Raw genomic sequence first — 16,791 nt, 5'->3', positions numbered from 1 at the left:
AGTATTGCCATCAGCTGAGATAAGGAAGGCTGCAAGTAAGTTTGACTTCTTAGGGGGAATATCAATAAATCAGTCTTGAGGATGTTAATTTTGAGACACCCATTAGAGATCTAGATTCAGGCTTCTGGAAATCAGAAGAGACGGATAAGCTGCAGATATAAACTGGGAATCATAAGGCCATGGGTAGCTTTTGGAGCTATTAAACAGCATGAATTTACCAGGGGAGCTAAGGCTGATTGAGGAGGGAAGGCATTCCACAGTTGCGGGTGAGAAGCAGAACCAGTAAAGGAGCCTGAGACAGGGGTAGCAAGCAAAAATGCAGGAAAATCAGGAAGAGTGTAGCACGCTATTAGCAGGATGAAAAAGTACATCAGGAATTAGATCAAGTGCTTCAAAGGACGGAGCAGTGGCTCCTGGATGTAGCAACATGGAAGTTAAACTAAATAAGAACTGTTTTGATGGGACTGTGGAAGCAAAAGTATGACAGATAAAAGGGGCTCAGAGGAGGATGGGAAGAAAAGACTTGGATCCACAGAATCAACTCCAATAATAGCTAATTAATGAAACACAAAAGATAAAAAAATAAAAAATATGATTTAAAAGAACATGTAAAATAGAAAATGTGAAAATCATAAAAATTTCATAAATGTAGATAATTTTTCTTTTTAATTAAATAGAGTGATAAAGTGAAGATTCTAAACTTTGCACTTTAGTTGGTAAGATGATCCGGCAATGTTACAAATAAGACATCTCTTTGTAACTTTTGTCATAAAGTACTCTTTTTCAAATAGATGAAATGATATTAAGTTTAGGAAGAACTGAACTGAATATATAGAAAAAGAAATGTTCCCACTGTCACACATGTACATTCACATTCATAGATACAAAATCAAAATAAGAGAGAAAATTTTAAAGTAATGTCTGTGGGTATTCCCATCTGCTAAGAGTATAGCAATTCATTATTCATACCCAAATCTAGGGTTATTTAAAATTAACAGCTTAAACTTTTAAAAATTCATTAAAAAACTATAGCTTTTATTACTTCTGAGACTTGCTACCAACATTTTCTTTCTGTACATATTTAGAGGAGTGATGAAATAAACTATTTTTGCCTTAGTGAATAAGTTTCATAACTAACATAATGTATTCCAATTTATGATCTTTTGAGAGAATATACGAGTATATGCCATTAGTGAAAATTATGGAAAAATATCTCAGAGGCAGCATTTAGGAAGCAGAGACTGAAAGTGTTATGAATCACTTACCTCCCTAATGTCCCTTTGATACTTAGTGTTCATTTCTTCTGTTTTAATGAGATCCTTTCTTGCTGTCTCAGCTTCCTGTTCCACCTCTCCCACTCGGGAAGAAAGGGCTGCTAAACGTTCTTTCATTTGGGCCATTTCATAGTTTTGTTTTTCAAGCAATTCTTGTAGTTCGACTATTTGACTTGTTTCATCAGTTGAGTCTATAGAACCATTGGACAATCGCTGTGGGAAAAGAGAAAGAAATGGCACTTAGAATTATCTACCTCTTTCATTTGAAATCCATGAACTTAAAGATCTAAGACTGATAAAGATTTCATACCGAACAGTAAGAACTCTAATAGAACTAACTTTGGAGGAAAACTAAGCTTCTGAGAAAACTCTTAATATACATTAAAATATAAAAGTAGACCAGTAATTTTCAAATAGGTTAAAAGGCATATTTGAACTGGAAGCTACTATACACACGTTATACACAGTTTAGCACAAAACACAGGTAAACCCTAAACATTCAGTAAGTGGCAGCTATTTTCAATCAATTACATATGAAATTTATTATAAAATAATGTATTTATGTAACACAGCCTATCATTAGTAAGAAACTATGTAATATTTTCTATTTTTATTCAAGATCCTTTATGAATTTGCAATTAATTTTCAATGACACTCAGTAAAAAAGCTTACACAACATTTTTCTTTTAAATAAGATTATTCCTATTGTGAATCTGACCTCGTTGGAACAAAGGTATGGCATAGAAAAGTCTTGCTTTCTATATTGCTATCAACATAAAAGTCATGAGTGTGCACAATCCACAGGAAAGACGCTGAAAGAGTTTAAATAATTTGAGACTGATTTTTCCTCTTTTTGGAAGGGCTGCCTGGAAACGAGGCTGATCCATGTCTTCAGAACGATGCCCTACAGCCAAGCTGCCCTGGAGTTTTTGGTGAAGGCAGTGCAGGAACTGGGAAGAAATAAGTGCTAAAAGAAAAAGATCACAATCAAGTAGAAATAGGAAAGAATGGAGAGAAAGCAAAGAAAGTATTATCAATTCTGCTAGAATGCCTGTTTGAGAAATGTGAATTTGTTCTAGCATGACAAATACATTAAGGAACAATTTGAACATAATGTAATTTGTGCTTTCTTATGTATAATCTCATTCTTGAGAATCACTGGCCGAACACAGAAAAACAGACCTTGCTGAATCAATCAGTGCAGGAATGTATTAATCAAAATGCCACACGTGCTCATTTCTCAAGCATTGAACACCAACCTCACACTTCATGGAGCAGTATGGGTTAACTCATCCATATCTGTTACACCTGTCTGATTTTACTTACCCTTCCATCCACCACTTCACAACAGCTCACAGTTATACCCCTTCCGACACACACTTTAATAAGCAAACTTCACATCTTTTTCAAGGTAAAGAGTTAAATTTATCATAGCAGTTATGCAATTCTTAACCATTTAACATGGGTAAAACTGTGCTACCATTTTTATTAGTATTCTATTTCTTTTCAAAGTCATTAAGCTGTGTTGCAAACCCTTTCCCCCATGAGCTCTGTGTTTTTTATTTTGTGATTTTGCATAACTCATGACACTTTGGAATGCAAATGTCACATTAGACAAAAGGTGGTGCTAGTGGTAAAGAATCTGCCTGCCAACGCACGAGACAAAAGAGACTCAGGTTCAGTCCCTGGCTTGAGAAGATTACCTGGACGAAGGCATGGCAACCCACTCCAGTATTCTTGCCTGGAGAATCCCATGGACAGAGGAGCCTGGTGGCCTACAGTCCAAAGGGTGGCAAAGAGTCAGATACAACTGAAGTGAGTTAGCACGTGCACCCATAGGAGAAAAGGAGGACTATTGACTGCATCACAAAAGATAAGTGAGAAAGATAAAACAGAGAGAATGGGAAAGCAAACAAATGGCAAGGCATGTTGATAAGTCCAGTTACCTAACTTGGAGGAACAGCTGGACACATCAAAATTAAAAGGGCAGAGAAAGACAGTCTTAGACAGCAGCTTAAGATACCAGCTGGATCGCAGTTAGTATTTCAAAAATGTTGCTGAATATCTGTATTGCAGGTGCCAAACTTCTAATTACCTAGTAAAATGGGGAAGAGATGTTACAATTAGGTAGGAATTTTGAAGAAGAACCACAGATCAGTTGACCAGATGCTCCTTCAGTCTTGATTCCCTTAGCTGCTGGGACTGATACTCACTGAGAGATCAGAGCTGAGAACGTGCCTAGGAATTGCTGTTGGTGGAAGGGAACTGCCTTTCCAGAGTTAAACGTCCTTGCTGGGGTATGCATTACCGCATACAATGCAGGCCAGTGTTGTGTTTGTGCTCAGTCATTCAGTTGTGTCCAGCTCTGTTTGCGATAGTATGGACTGTGGCCTGCCAGGCTCCTCTGTCCATGAGATTTTTTTTTCCAGGCAAGAATACTGGAGACGGATGCCATTTCCTACTCCAGGGGATCTTCTTGACTCAGGTTGATCTTCTTCAACTTGCATCTCTTGTGTCTCCTGTATTGGCAGGTGAATTCTTGACCACATAGACCAGTAATATTGTGAAGCTAATAAAAATCCAACATTCTAGACAGTTTTTAAGAACATAAAACTGAAAAACATTGATTGTGACCTTTATATATGACATTCATGGGCAAGTCTGGATCAGTCTCTTTTGGGGTCACTCCCGTGAGTGTCCAGGGGTCCTTGGTAGAGGCGTGGGTCAGTGGTGGTCTGCTGCAGGGTTGGGGGCACTCAATGGAGCATAGTAAAAAGCAGAGACATTACTTTGTCAACAAAGGTCCGTCTAGTCAAAGCTATGGTTTTTCCAGTAGTCATGTACAGATGTGAGAGCTGGACCATAAAGAAACCTGAGTGCTAAAGAACTGATGCTTTCAAACTGTGGTGTTGGAGAAGACTCTTGAGAGTCCCCTGGACTGCAAGGAGATCCAGTCAGTCAATCCTAAAGGAAATCAGTCCTGAATATTCATTGGAAGGACTAATGCTGAAGCAGAAACTCCAATACTTTGGCAACCCAATGCAAAGAACTGACCCTGATGCTGGGCAAGATTGAAGGCGGGAGGAGAAGGGGACGACAGAGGATGAGATGGTTGGATGGCATCACCGACTCAATGGACATGAGTTTGAGTAAGCTCTGGGAGTTGGTGATGGACAGGGAAGCCCTGCATGCTGCAGTCCATGGGGTCACAAAGAGTCGGACACGACTGAGCAACTGAACTGAAATGTACTGGTCTGAAATATGACATAATTATCTATACATTGAACTGGGAAAAGCCAATTTACATTCATTAGACAGCAACTGAGAACTGATTTAGGAAGAAAGGCTAGAGCCAATTGCCAGTCACTTATGTCCAAATCTGGGATCACTGAAGTATGATATTACTGGATTTCTATAATAACAGCAAATATTTTTTGAACTCTATATACAACCTATAAGTAAGGAGGAAACCTTGAGCTTTAACAGAATCTCTACCTCACTTTGAGAATTTTCTCTAGTCAACTAGAAAAAAGGAAAAAACTAGAAAAAAGTTTTAGAAACTATGAAAATTAGAAAATAAATTTTTTTCTTTGAAAAATATTTTATGTTATTGAAATATTACATTCAAGATTAAGAACTTTGGAGAAACTGAGACTTAGGTAATTACACAAAGCTGATGAATTAAAATACAAAACTTTGAATTCACAGTTCATTTCATCTATACTTTATAATTTTTAATTAGGACATGTAATCTAAAGGATAAATAACACATGTTGGATGGTATTGACAAGTACCAAGAATACAGCTGTGTGTGTGTATACAGCTATATGAACATACATAAAACAGCACACACACACGTACACAACCACACACATATGTATATAAATTCTGCAAATATTTGTTCAGTACAACTGATTGATCTTAATTTTCTAATTAGAAAAGTGATTATTCCAATTTTGTGCACCTGAAGTCCATTAAAATCTTATCTAAAAATTGCATAGTTTTAATGGGCTCAAGGTGAGAGAAATTTAAGTAAATATAAACAGTAATCAGACAACGAAAATAAAACACTTTCATAATGTTAACCTCCTCAATTCCTTTAAGTTCCATTAAGTAACAGATGTGCATACTTTGGAATTTTGGACTATCCATGGAAAATTTTTGAACTCTCATTTTTATCTTCTGAAGTACATGAAAGTGAAAGTTGCTCAGTCGTGTCCTACTCTTTGTGAACCCATCGACTGTAATTTTTGCCAGGATCCTCTGTCCATGGAATTCTCCAGGCAAGAATACTAGAGCATTATGTGTTTAAAAAATACATATATTTCATCTACTCAAATCATCTTAAATATATTCTATGCTGAGTTTAATATATGCTTTCATAATTTCAGAGTAGAAAGGTCATTTCAAACCTATGATTTATGTCTTGAGAAAAGAATACATAGCTTTTGTTCCAAATCATTACTCTCTTGATCTGATACCCTTGCAAATATTTCCTTTTATTTCAAGAGATCATTGTACTCCTCATTTTACTTTAAATTTTCAAATTTGGATTTGCCTCCAAATCCAAACTAAGTCTGCATTTTCACTAGAATGATGAAAATCATAGCTTCCAGGAATACATATATACCCCTCCCTCCTGGCCTTCCATTCCAGCCCCACCTCCCCTCCCATCCCAACCATCCGGGTCAGCACAGAATACAGTGCTGAGCTCCCAGTGCTAAGCTGGAGGTCCCCACTAGCGATCTGACTTACATGTTCTCTTACATCCATTCTCTCTATCAACATCTCTATTCATGCCCTGAAAATATGTACATCTGTACCATTTTTCTAGATTCTACATAATGTTAATATACAATACTTGTTTTTCTCTTTCTGACTGACTTTTCTCTATATGACAAACTCTAGGTCCATAACAACCTATTGGATACAGAAAAGGAAATTGAAGCACAGAGTGTAAATATTTCACTTAGGGTCAAGTTACTGAAACGTTGTAAGATTAAGATTTGAATGAAGGCATTCAAGTTTCTGATTCCTAGGAGTCTACTCCTGTCACTCTTATTTCTTTTGTTGATTTTCTCTCTCTTTCCATGTTTTTGTTCATTCATTATGTCATTTAACCATTCATTAATTCTACTTGTTGTTTCATTTACTCATTCATTCAATCACCAAGACTTTATTTGTTTTGCTTTACTTCTACCATATGCCAGACACTAGGTTGGATGTGCTGTGAAACAGGAATATGAAGATTCCTGCCTAAATACAACATAATGTGAGAAAAAAGAATAAATCAAATAAAGCAACCAATTAATAAATGACACTACCCTAATGACAGAAAGCAGAGAACTAAAGAGCCTCTTGATGAAGGTGAAAGAGGAGAAGGAAAAAGGTGGCTTAAAACTCAACATTTAAAAAATGAAGATCATAGCATCCAATCCCATCACTTCATGGCAAACAGAGGGGTGAAAATGGAAACAGTGATGGGCTTTATTTTCTTGGGCTCCAAAATCACTGTGGATAGTGACTGCAACCAGGAAATTAAAAGACACTTGATTCTTGGAAGAAAAGCTATGATGCACCTAGACAGTGTATTAAAAAGCAAAGATACCACTTTGCCGACAAAGGTCCATATATTCAAAGTTATGATTTTTCCAGTAGTCATATATGGATGTGAGAGCTGGACTATAAAGAAAGCTGAGAACCAAAGAATTGATGCTTTTGTACTGTGGTGCTAGAGAAGACTCTTGAGTCCCTTGGACTGCAAGGGGATCAGTCAATCCTAAAGGAAATCAGCCCTGAATATTCATTGGAAGGACTGATGCTGAAACTGATGCTGAAGCTTCAATACCTTGGCAACCTGATGTAAGTTCAGTTCAGTTCAGTTGCTCAGTCATGTCCGACTCTTTGTGACCCCACGAATTGCAGCACGCCAGGCCTCCCTGTCCATCACCATCTCCCGGAGTTCACTCAGACTCATGGCCATCGAGTCAGTGATGCCATCCAGCCATCTCATCCTCGGTCGTCCCCTTCTCCTCCTGCCCCCAATCCCTCCCAGCCTCAGAGTCTTTTCCAATGAGTCAACTCTTCGCATGAGGTGGCCAAAGTACTGGAGTTTCAGCTTTAGCATCATTCCTTCCAAAGAAATCCCAGGGCTGACCTTCAGAATGGACTGGTTGGATCTCCTTGCAGTCCAAGGGACTCTCAAGAGTCTTCTCCAACACCACAGTGCAAAAGCATCAGTTCTTCGGTGCTCAGCCTTCTTCACAAGAGCCAACTAATTAGAAAAGTCACCTGATGCTGGGAAAGGTTGAGGGCAGGAGGAGAAGTGGGTGACAGATGATGAGGTAGCTGGATGGCATCATCAACTCAACAGACATGAGTTTGAGCAAACTCTAGGAGATAGTGAAGGACAGGGAAGCCTGGCAGGTTGCAATCCATGGGATAGCAGAGTCAGACAAAATTGACTGAACAAAAAAATAAAATTTATAAGGACCAGATAGCATTTAAGCAATGTGGATTCCTAGTGCTTCAAGGTTATTGCTTTTGGGCATCTTAGCCTGCCTAGACTGTTTTTTGTTTGTTTGTTTGTTTTTAATCTCCATCACACATATTGCTTTTTAGCTCTCAAAGATCAGACTTGACCTCAGATTTCAAATATTGTTCAACAAATAACATTTTGTCTTTGATTTGAAATTCTCCAGTACAGATTTCACAGCTGTTATTTCCAATTCCACAGTGACTCTTTAAACCTGTTTTATTATATATAAACCATCTGTTTACAATCCGGAGAGTTGGACTGTGAGGAAAGCTGGGCTCCGAAAAATTGATGCTTTTGAACTGTGGTGTTGGAGAAGACTCTTGAGAGTCCCTTGGACTGCAAGGAGACCCAACCAGTCCATTCTGAAGGAGATCAACCCTGGGATTTCTTTGGAGGGAATGATGCTAAAGCTGAAACTCCAGTACTTTGGCCACCTCATGCAAAGAGTTGACTCATTGGAAAAGACTCTGATGCTGGGAGGGATTGGGGCAGGAGGAAAAGGAGACAACAGAGGATGAGATGGCTGGATGGCATCACTGACTTGATAGATGTGAGTCAGAGTGAATTCCGGGTGTTGGTGATGGACAGGGAGGCCTGGCGTGCTGCAATTCATGGGGTTGCAAAGAGTCGGACACGACTGAGTGACTGAACTGAACTGAACTGAACTGAACAATCCCTACAAACCTAGAGCCTAGAACAAAGCACTAATATTCGTACTAAATATCCATTATTCTCAACTATGACCACACATTAGAATCCTTGGAAGAAATAAATAAAAATATAGAATGGAAATCACTCTATATGCCATCCAGTGGTGGGGTCCAGGCATATAATTGTTTTTCAATCTTCCCAATTAATTGCAATGTGTTTAGTTAAGGTTAAGAACCACAGACCTCTATTATGTAGTTACTTTACTAAACTATATCCAATTTATTTATTAAACCTAAAAAACTCTCTGGCACAAAGAAGAAAGCCTCAAAGTAATAAAATAATAAAAGGACTGATGAAATGAATTTTAATAAAAGATCTGATAATAGACCCAAGAAATTAGTATTTTTTATCCTAATATCAACTAATTATTCATAATGTACTATTTCAGATGGAATAACGACTTTATCTCTTATTCATGAAAGATGAGAAGAAACATACTCTATAATAGAGTTGGCTAAATATTGCTCTGCTCGGAAGGTTTCTAGACCAGATGATTTCTTATATTAATAGTTAGTTCTCCATTAATAATTTTATTCTTCAAAACTGAGATCTGCAAACTCATTATGATATATTAAATTCCTGATAATTTTACTCAATTCAAATATCCAGCAATAAACCTTTGTCAGTTCTTAGTTTAATGTGATCAATAGTTTGTTAATAAGTATAAAATAAATTTATTATTTTTACAGAAATTCTAAGCCATTTAAATTTCCACAAAATTTAAAAGAAAGATTGTTTCATCAGAAGAACCTCAGTTATTCTGAAGTTCCAATGCTCTCATTATGTTTAAATTAGAATACAAATCATTCACTCTCTGATGTATGTGGCTTAATAGAAATTCATTTCTTTTTTACAGTCTTAAGTCTAAATAAAATATCAAGAAATTTCTAGTCAATGTTCCTATGATCAAGATTAATAATACTCATAAATGTGAAAAGTAGCTGTTTCCCATATTACAATATAAAATACAAATATTAAAATATTAATATAGAAAAACATTCCTCTGTAAAATTCTTAAATAATCTATATAATTAGAAGATATATGGAGATGAAGAGTACATAAAGATTTATTAGTCTGATTTTGTTTTATATTTTTGTTTTCAGTTAAAAGTTTTCTTGTGTTTCTTTGTTCAGCTATAGAACAAAGAAGTAACAGTGATGAGGATCTTTCCAGCTACAAGAATTACTTAGCAGTCCATTTAGATATGTAAATATAAAAAGTATACACCCTGTGCTAGAGGGATAATATTTAGTGGAGCCTTGATAAATTATTTCTTCCACTATGGCTTGATGAGAGGAGGGCCATTTGCATAATTACAATGAAACCTCCAAAGGGAGAAGGCAAACCAGAGTTTCAATTACTCACCATTTAATTGTGAAGTTTAATATTATTCCAAATGCTCTTACAGACTCAATCAATTGACTGGATCAGAAAAGTCTCCAAGGGTTAACAAGGAGACCCTGTCATGAGGGAAGCAAGAGTATAACCTTCCTGGCTCAGTCATCTTGATGCATTTGGGAACTTAAGTGTGAAACTAAGCCTCAATCCAGCATAACTTGTAGAGAGCAAAAGTTCTCTGAAGAACCATTCTGTTAGGGAATGACACTACTGCTGGCAAAACTTCAAAAGCAGAGCAGTAATTAGTATGGAATGGTTTCATTTAGCTTGTATGTCAGTGGGTTATTGCATTAATACATGGATGGTATTTGATTTTGAGGGGCCACTGATTTTCAAAAGTGAAACTTTGAAGACTATAAAATTAAGCATGACACTCTCATCCATGCTATTCACACTGTATTGAACCAGTATATAAGAAGTAAAATGAAAATTGAGAAGGAAGAGAGTAAAACTCCTTATTTAATTAACTACTTAAAAGTTCAAGAGCACAGCCCTTAGAACTACTAACAGGTTAGCAAGTTTGCTGGATGCCATACTACTGTTTAGAAATCAACTGTACCTTTGAAAGTGAAAGTGAAAGTGAAGTCGTGTCCGACTCTTTGCGACCCCATGGACTGCAACTTATCAGGCTCATCTGTCCATGGGATTTTCCAGGCAATAGTACTGGAGTGGATTATATGCCTTTATTAATTTATTAGAAAAAATTAAAAGGAACTAACAATCAAAATAGCAACAAAACTGTAAGTTCAGTTCAGTTCAGTCGCTCAGTTGTGTCCGACTCTTTGAGACCCCATGAACCGCAGCACGCCAGGCCTCCATGTCCATCACCAACTCCCAGAGTTTACCCAAACCCATGTCCATTGAGTCAATGATGCCATCCAGCCATCTCATTCTCTGTTGTCCCCGTCTCCTCCTGCCCCCAGTCCCTCCCAGCATCAGAATCTTTTTCAGTGAGTCAACTCTTTGCATGAGGTGGCCAAAATATTGAAGTTTCAGCTTCAACATCAGTCCTTCCAATGAACACCCAGGACTGATCTCCTTTAGGATGGACTGGTTGGATGTCCTTGCAGTCCAAGGGACTCTCAAGAGTCTTCTCCAACACCACAGTTCAAAAGCATCAATTTCTCGGTGCTCAGCTTTCTTCACAGTCCAACTCTCACATCCATACATGATCACTGGAAAAAACACAGCCTTGACTAGACGGACCTTTGTTGGCAAAGTAATGTCTCTGCTTTTCAATATGCTATCTAGGTTGGTTATAACTTTTCTTCCAAGGAGTAAGTGTCTTTTAATTTCATGGCTTCAGTCACCATCTGCAGTGATTTTAGAGACCCCCAAAATAAAGTCTGACACTGTTTCCACTGTTTCCCCATCTATTTCCCAAACTGTAAGTACCTAGATATAAACCCAACAAACTTTAAGACCACTATGTGAAAAGTGAAACAACTGTATCGAAGAACATAAAATAATACACAAATAAATGGGTATTCCAACCATATTACAAACGGCAAGACAATGTATCATAGAGGTGACTATTCTCCCAAAATTCATTTATTTACTTAAGCAATTCCAATGGAATTATGATAGGGTTTTCAAATGGGACTTCAAAAACTGTTATTATAATTAAGCTCTAATAATCAGGATTTAGGTAATACTAGTTAAAATAGTGTGGCATTTAATTATTTAACATATTCTTATTGGACTTCCCTGGTGGCTCAGATGGTAAAGAATCTACCTGCAATGCAAGAGACCCAGGTTCCTTCCCTAGGTCATGAAGACTCCCTGGAGAAGGGAATGGCTACCCACTCCAGCGTTCTTGCCTGGAGAAGTCCATGGACAGAGGAATCTTGTGAGCTACAGTCCATGGAGTTGCAAAGAATTGGACACAACTGAGGGACTAACACTTTCACACTTTCACTTTCAGAGCTTACCACGTGCCAGGAGCTATTCTAGGTACTTAAGCCTGATCAGAAATAAAACAGAAACTTTAAACCTCATGTAATTTATTCTTAGCTAGAGCAACAGACTATAAATTATAGGTATTATAAATAAATGAATTATACTCTATATTAGAATACGTTAATGGCACTTGAACAAAGGCTTGGTGCAAGAGAGGGACATAACTACACAGATATCTGGGAGAAGGGCATTCTAGACAGAGGGGAGATCAAGTCATAAGCCAACAGGAAAATGGTACTGATGAACCTATTTGTAGGGCAAGAATAGAGACACAGACATAGAGAACAGATCTGTGGACACAGTGGAGGAAGGAGAGCATGGGATGAATTGAGAGAGTAGCACTGAAACATACATTATCATATGTAAATATCCATTGCAAGGACTGATGCTGAAGCTGAAACTCCAATACTTTGACCACCTGATGTGAAGAACTGACTCATTTAAAATGACCCTGATGCTGGGAAAGGTTGAAGGCAGGAGGAGAAGGGGATGACAAGGATGAGAGGGCTGGATGGCATCATCAACTTGATGGACATGAATTTGGGTAAACTCCGGGAGTTGGTGATGGACAGGCCTGGCGTGCTGCTATTCATGGGGTCGCAAAGAGTCAGACACGACTGAGCAATTGAACTGAACTGAATTGAAAATAGATAGCCAGTGGGAAATTGCTGTATAACAGAGGAAGCTCAACCTGAAGCTCTGTGGCAACCTAGAGGGGTCGGATGTGGTGGGGGGATAGCAGGGAGGATCAGGAGAGAAGACATATGTATACTTATGGCTGATTCACAATGTGGTATGGCAGATATCAACTGCCATAAAGAAGTCAACAGGAGGCCAGTGTAGCTGGGGTGAGGGAAGAGATGAAGTCAGAAGATAAGGGAAGTCACATCATGTAGTGGGCATGCTTAGTTGCTCAGTCTGTTTCTACTCTTTGCCATCCTGTGGAGTGTAGCCTGCCAGGCTCCTCTGTCCATGGAACTCTCCGGGCAAGAATACTGGAGTGGGTGCCATTTCCTACCCCAGGGATCTTCCCAAACCAGGGACTGAACCCGCGTCTCCTGCAGCTGCTGTTACTACCGCACCACCTGGGAATCCCATAAATCATGCACAGTCTTGTGGTAAATAGGAAACATTTGTGAAGGGCTAATAGGGTAGCAGAGATGTGCCTGCAAATGGGTCTCTCTGCTCGGGCTGAACGTGCTTGCAAACGAGGCGTTCTGCCAAAAGAGTCTGGACACAGCCTTGAGTTTAATGGTCCCTTGCAAACGAGGGAGAATTCCCTTCTTGTGATAAGAAGGAAAAGAGGGCTTTGGACAGACTCTGCAGTAGACAGGGATTTCACTCCCCTTGCTGTACGATAACATGTATGCACCTGCGCTGTACTGAAAAGGCTTATTCATGCAGTCTGGAATTCTGCCTAGGGGGGCTTTACAATAATAAACCGCAAATAGTTTGCACAGTTCTGTTCCTCCGGCCAGAGTGGTGTATTGTCTGTCTCTTGTGTGTCTTGTGTTTTGTCTTTGTGTCATTTCACTCGCAACACATTTGCAGAGTTTCGAGCATATGATTGACATGTTCAGATTTAGGTTTTAAAAGTCACTGATTCATGCTATGTTAAAAAATAGTAAGAGCCCATGAGAGAAGCAGAGAGCCTTGGAAGGAGTCTGACTACAATAATCCAGGTGAGAGATGATAGTGGTTTAGAGCAGAATGCTAACTGGAGGTGGTGAGAAGTGGCAGATTTTAGACATATTTTGAAAGTAGAACAAACAGAATTTCTTTACAGTTTGATGTGCAGTATGAGACATAGGTGGCTCAGCTGGTAAGGAATCTGCCTGCAATGTGGGAGACCTGGGTTTGATCCCTGGTTTGAGAAGATCCCCTGGAGAAGGGAATGGCTACCCACTCCAGTATTCTGGCCTGGAGAATTTCATGGACTGTATAGTCCATGGGGTCACAAAGAGCTGGATAATACAGAGTGACTTTCACTTTCGCTTTCATGAGACATAGGGAAGACCTGAGAGTAATTCCAAATTCTTTAGATTGAGCAACTGGAAATCTGAGATTTGCATCATCTGAGATAGAGTAGATGCAGGGAATTTTGGAGGGGAATTTCAAAAGATAAGTTTTTTACATTTTAAGGTTCAATGTCTTTTAGATATATTAGTGGAGATAGATGTTCAATAGGCAGGTGAATATATATAATTGGTTGTAGGGTCTGAACTAGAAGTAAAGATTTATAAGTCATTCATACACAGATAGCATTTATAATATACTGTTGATTGAAATCACTGAAAGAAAAGATGGAGGACTAAACCCTGGATTATCCCAACATTAAGAATTCAAGAATAAAATAGGAAGTAACTCTAAATAATCCATAAAAAAAACACTGAACTACTGTGCTGCACATCTGAAACTAATATTAATATGATATTTGCATCAACTATTCTTCAATAAATAAATAAATATTAGAGCAAGGTCTGACCATGAGAATGTAATCTTTCTGGAATCTGAAGAAGTCTTGGAATGGATTTAGGAGTTTCCATTTTATGGGAATAGGAGTTTAAAGCAAATTTAATGTAACTCTCAGGATAAAATACTCTCATGAACATGAATATCTAGATGCTTTAAAAAAAATCAAGAAGAATATGATCCAGGAAAGGAGACTGAGACAGAATAACTGGTAGGGTAACAGAAAAACAGAGAGTATACTTTCCTATACTGCAAATGAAAAATAAAAATGAATCTAGCAGGAAAGAGCAAATTAAACAGCTCTGCATGCACGCATGTACGCTCAGTCGCTCAGTCACGTCTGACTCTTTGTGACTCCATGGACTGTAGCCCACCAGGGTGCTCTGTCCATGGGATAGTCCAGGTAAGAACACAGGAGTTGGTTGACATTTTCTCCTCTAGGTGATCTACCCAAGGATCAAACCCTCATCTCCTATGTCTCCCGCATCAATAGGTGTATTCTTTACCACTCAGCTATCTAGGAAGCCCCAAACAACTATGATGTTAACTCAAAAAGGGCTGAGCATTGGTCACTTCATTTAGCAATATAAAATCATTGATGATGGTAACAGGAGATGTTTCTGTGCAGTGATCGAGCAAAGACCTTCCTGGGGTAGGTTTATAAAGAAAGCAATTGTGGACAGTGAGTAGACCACTACTTTGAAGAACTTTGCTACACAGGGGAGTAAAAAACGAAGCAATAGCTGATTGTATAAGTAGGACCAAAAGAGAATTTCTTTTAAGTTGAAGAACTTAGTGTGTTACAATAATGGGATATATGAAGAAAAAAAAAAATGAAGACAAAGGAAAGCACAGTAAGAATTGCTGGAGAAGGACATGTGACTAAGGGGACTTTGCTGATGGCTCAACCATAAAGAATTCATGTGCAATGGAGGAGACTCAAGAGATGTGGGTTCAATCCCTTGTGGAGAGGAGCCCTTGGAGGAGAAAATGGCAACCCACTCCAGTAGTCTTGCCTAAAAAATCCCATGGACAGGGGAGCCTGTTACATTGCAGGCCAAAGGGTCGCAAAGAGTTGGACACAACTGAACACGAGTACGCACACCTGGCCAGATGACTGGGAAACATTGACATTGGTGTAACAAAGTTTTCTTTGCCCAAGGTCTTTTTTCTAAACTTCTTAAAGGCTTATGCTTCTGTCTAAAAAGCTCTTTCATGCTTCTAGATACCCGGCCAGATTTCAGACTTCAGAAATAGTCGTATATTTCAAAATTCATGAAATCATGTAGTTTTCCGTGATACCTTTTTTTACCCGTGTTCACTTTTAATATTTATATACTTGTTACACTATTTATCTTGGCCTTCCTTCTCATAAGCTATGTGACTTTAGAGCCAATAAATAATCCTTGCTGTATAAATCTCACAGGGTTATTACAGAGATCAAATAAAACAACTATAAAAAGCACTTTTGGAAACTGTAAAGGGCTTTACAGAAGTTATTTATCTTGTTCTCCTTGGCATGTAGCCCTTTTGTTAATGAGGTTTATGGACAACTTTGAAGAATAGTCTGCCTGTCTCTATAAGTCCAGAGCCACCATTAGGGAATATGTTTCAGAATACTCATTTTGGCATGTGCAATTCTCCTGCAGATTAATAAGATTTTTGGTCACACAAATTTAGGAAACACTGAATAGTATTAACATGTAGTACTGGGGAATTTGAATAAATACTACAGTAAAGAAACAGTTCAAAATTGTATAGCATAATATATCTTAATATTCTCATCCCCAAGAAATCTCTTTTTCTGGGGAAATGGGTTCTATAAAACACCCATTACATTTCTGGTAACTACTGTTTTACGAGAAATATTAAGATGGATAAACCCTACCAAAATGAAAAATAAAATTAGGTCAATTGCAGAACATCTGAATGATAGACTTAAAAATTCTCCTGAATTGGCTTAAAGATCAGACAAAACAGTGCCGAGGGAAGGAAAAGTACTTGTTCTTCTTTCTATCCCTATACGAAAGCTGAGTCCTTGGCGCAAAATAGACACTCAAATTACACCAATAGGACAGAGGTAGATGAACAAACTTTCTGTAAAACTCTTGTGAATCAGTCAGCCTTTTAAAGTCTGAAATTATCCTGCTTCAGCAAAGATGTGTTTATCCTGTTTCTCCTGGATCTGGGCTAATGATACAAATGATACTAAATCTGTTATTAAAGATAGAGGAGTCAATTTCACTTCCCCTCTAATAAAAGTATAGTGAAATATAAAAACCCAGTCACTGGATTCAAAGGATTTGTTTTGAACTGATTAAGTTCTCATACAACATTAGAGAGCTTCCCTCATAGCTCAGTTGGTAAAGAATCCACAGGTGATGCAGGAGACCCTGGTTTGATTCCCGGGTCAGGAAGATCCACTGGAGAAGGGATAG

The 16,791-nt window shown here is 38.2% G+C and overlaps 1 protein-coding gene across 4 annotated transcripts in view; it reads right to left on the bottom strand.

Moving 5' to 3' along the window:
• The window catches only part of PPFIA2 (PTPRF interacting protein alpha 2), a 501,565-nt gene that overhangs the window by 126,603 nt on the left and 358,171 nt on the right, over nt 1-16,791 (bottom strand). For all 4 annotated transcript variants that reach the window (XM_040234485.1, XM_040234487.1, XM_040234486.1 and 1 more), the window contains exon 8: nt 1,266-1,487. In XM_040234485.1, the coding sequence (XP_040090419.1) occupies nt 1,266-1,487 (222 nt within the window). The remainder of the gene's footprint in view (nt 1-1,265; nt 1,488-16,791) is intronic.

Source organism: Oryx dammah, unplaced genomic scaffold (assembly GCF_014754425.2).
Source record: "Oryx dammah isolate SB20612 unplaced genomic scaffold, SCBI_Odam_1.1 HiC_scaffold_29, whole genome shotgun sequence".
NCBI classification, from domain to species: domain Eukaryota; kingdom Metazoa; phylum Chordata; class Mammalia; order Artiodactyla; family Bovidae; genus Oryx; species Oryx dammah.
This window is presented reverse-complemented; position numbering and strand designations above follow the sequence as displayed.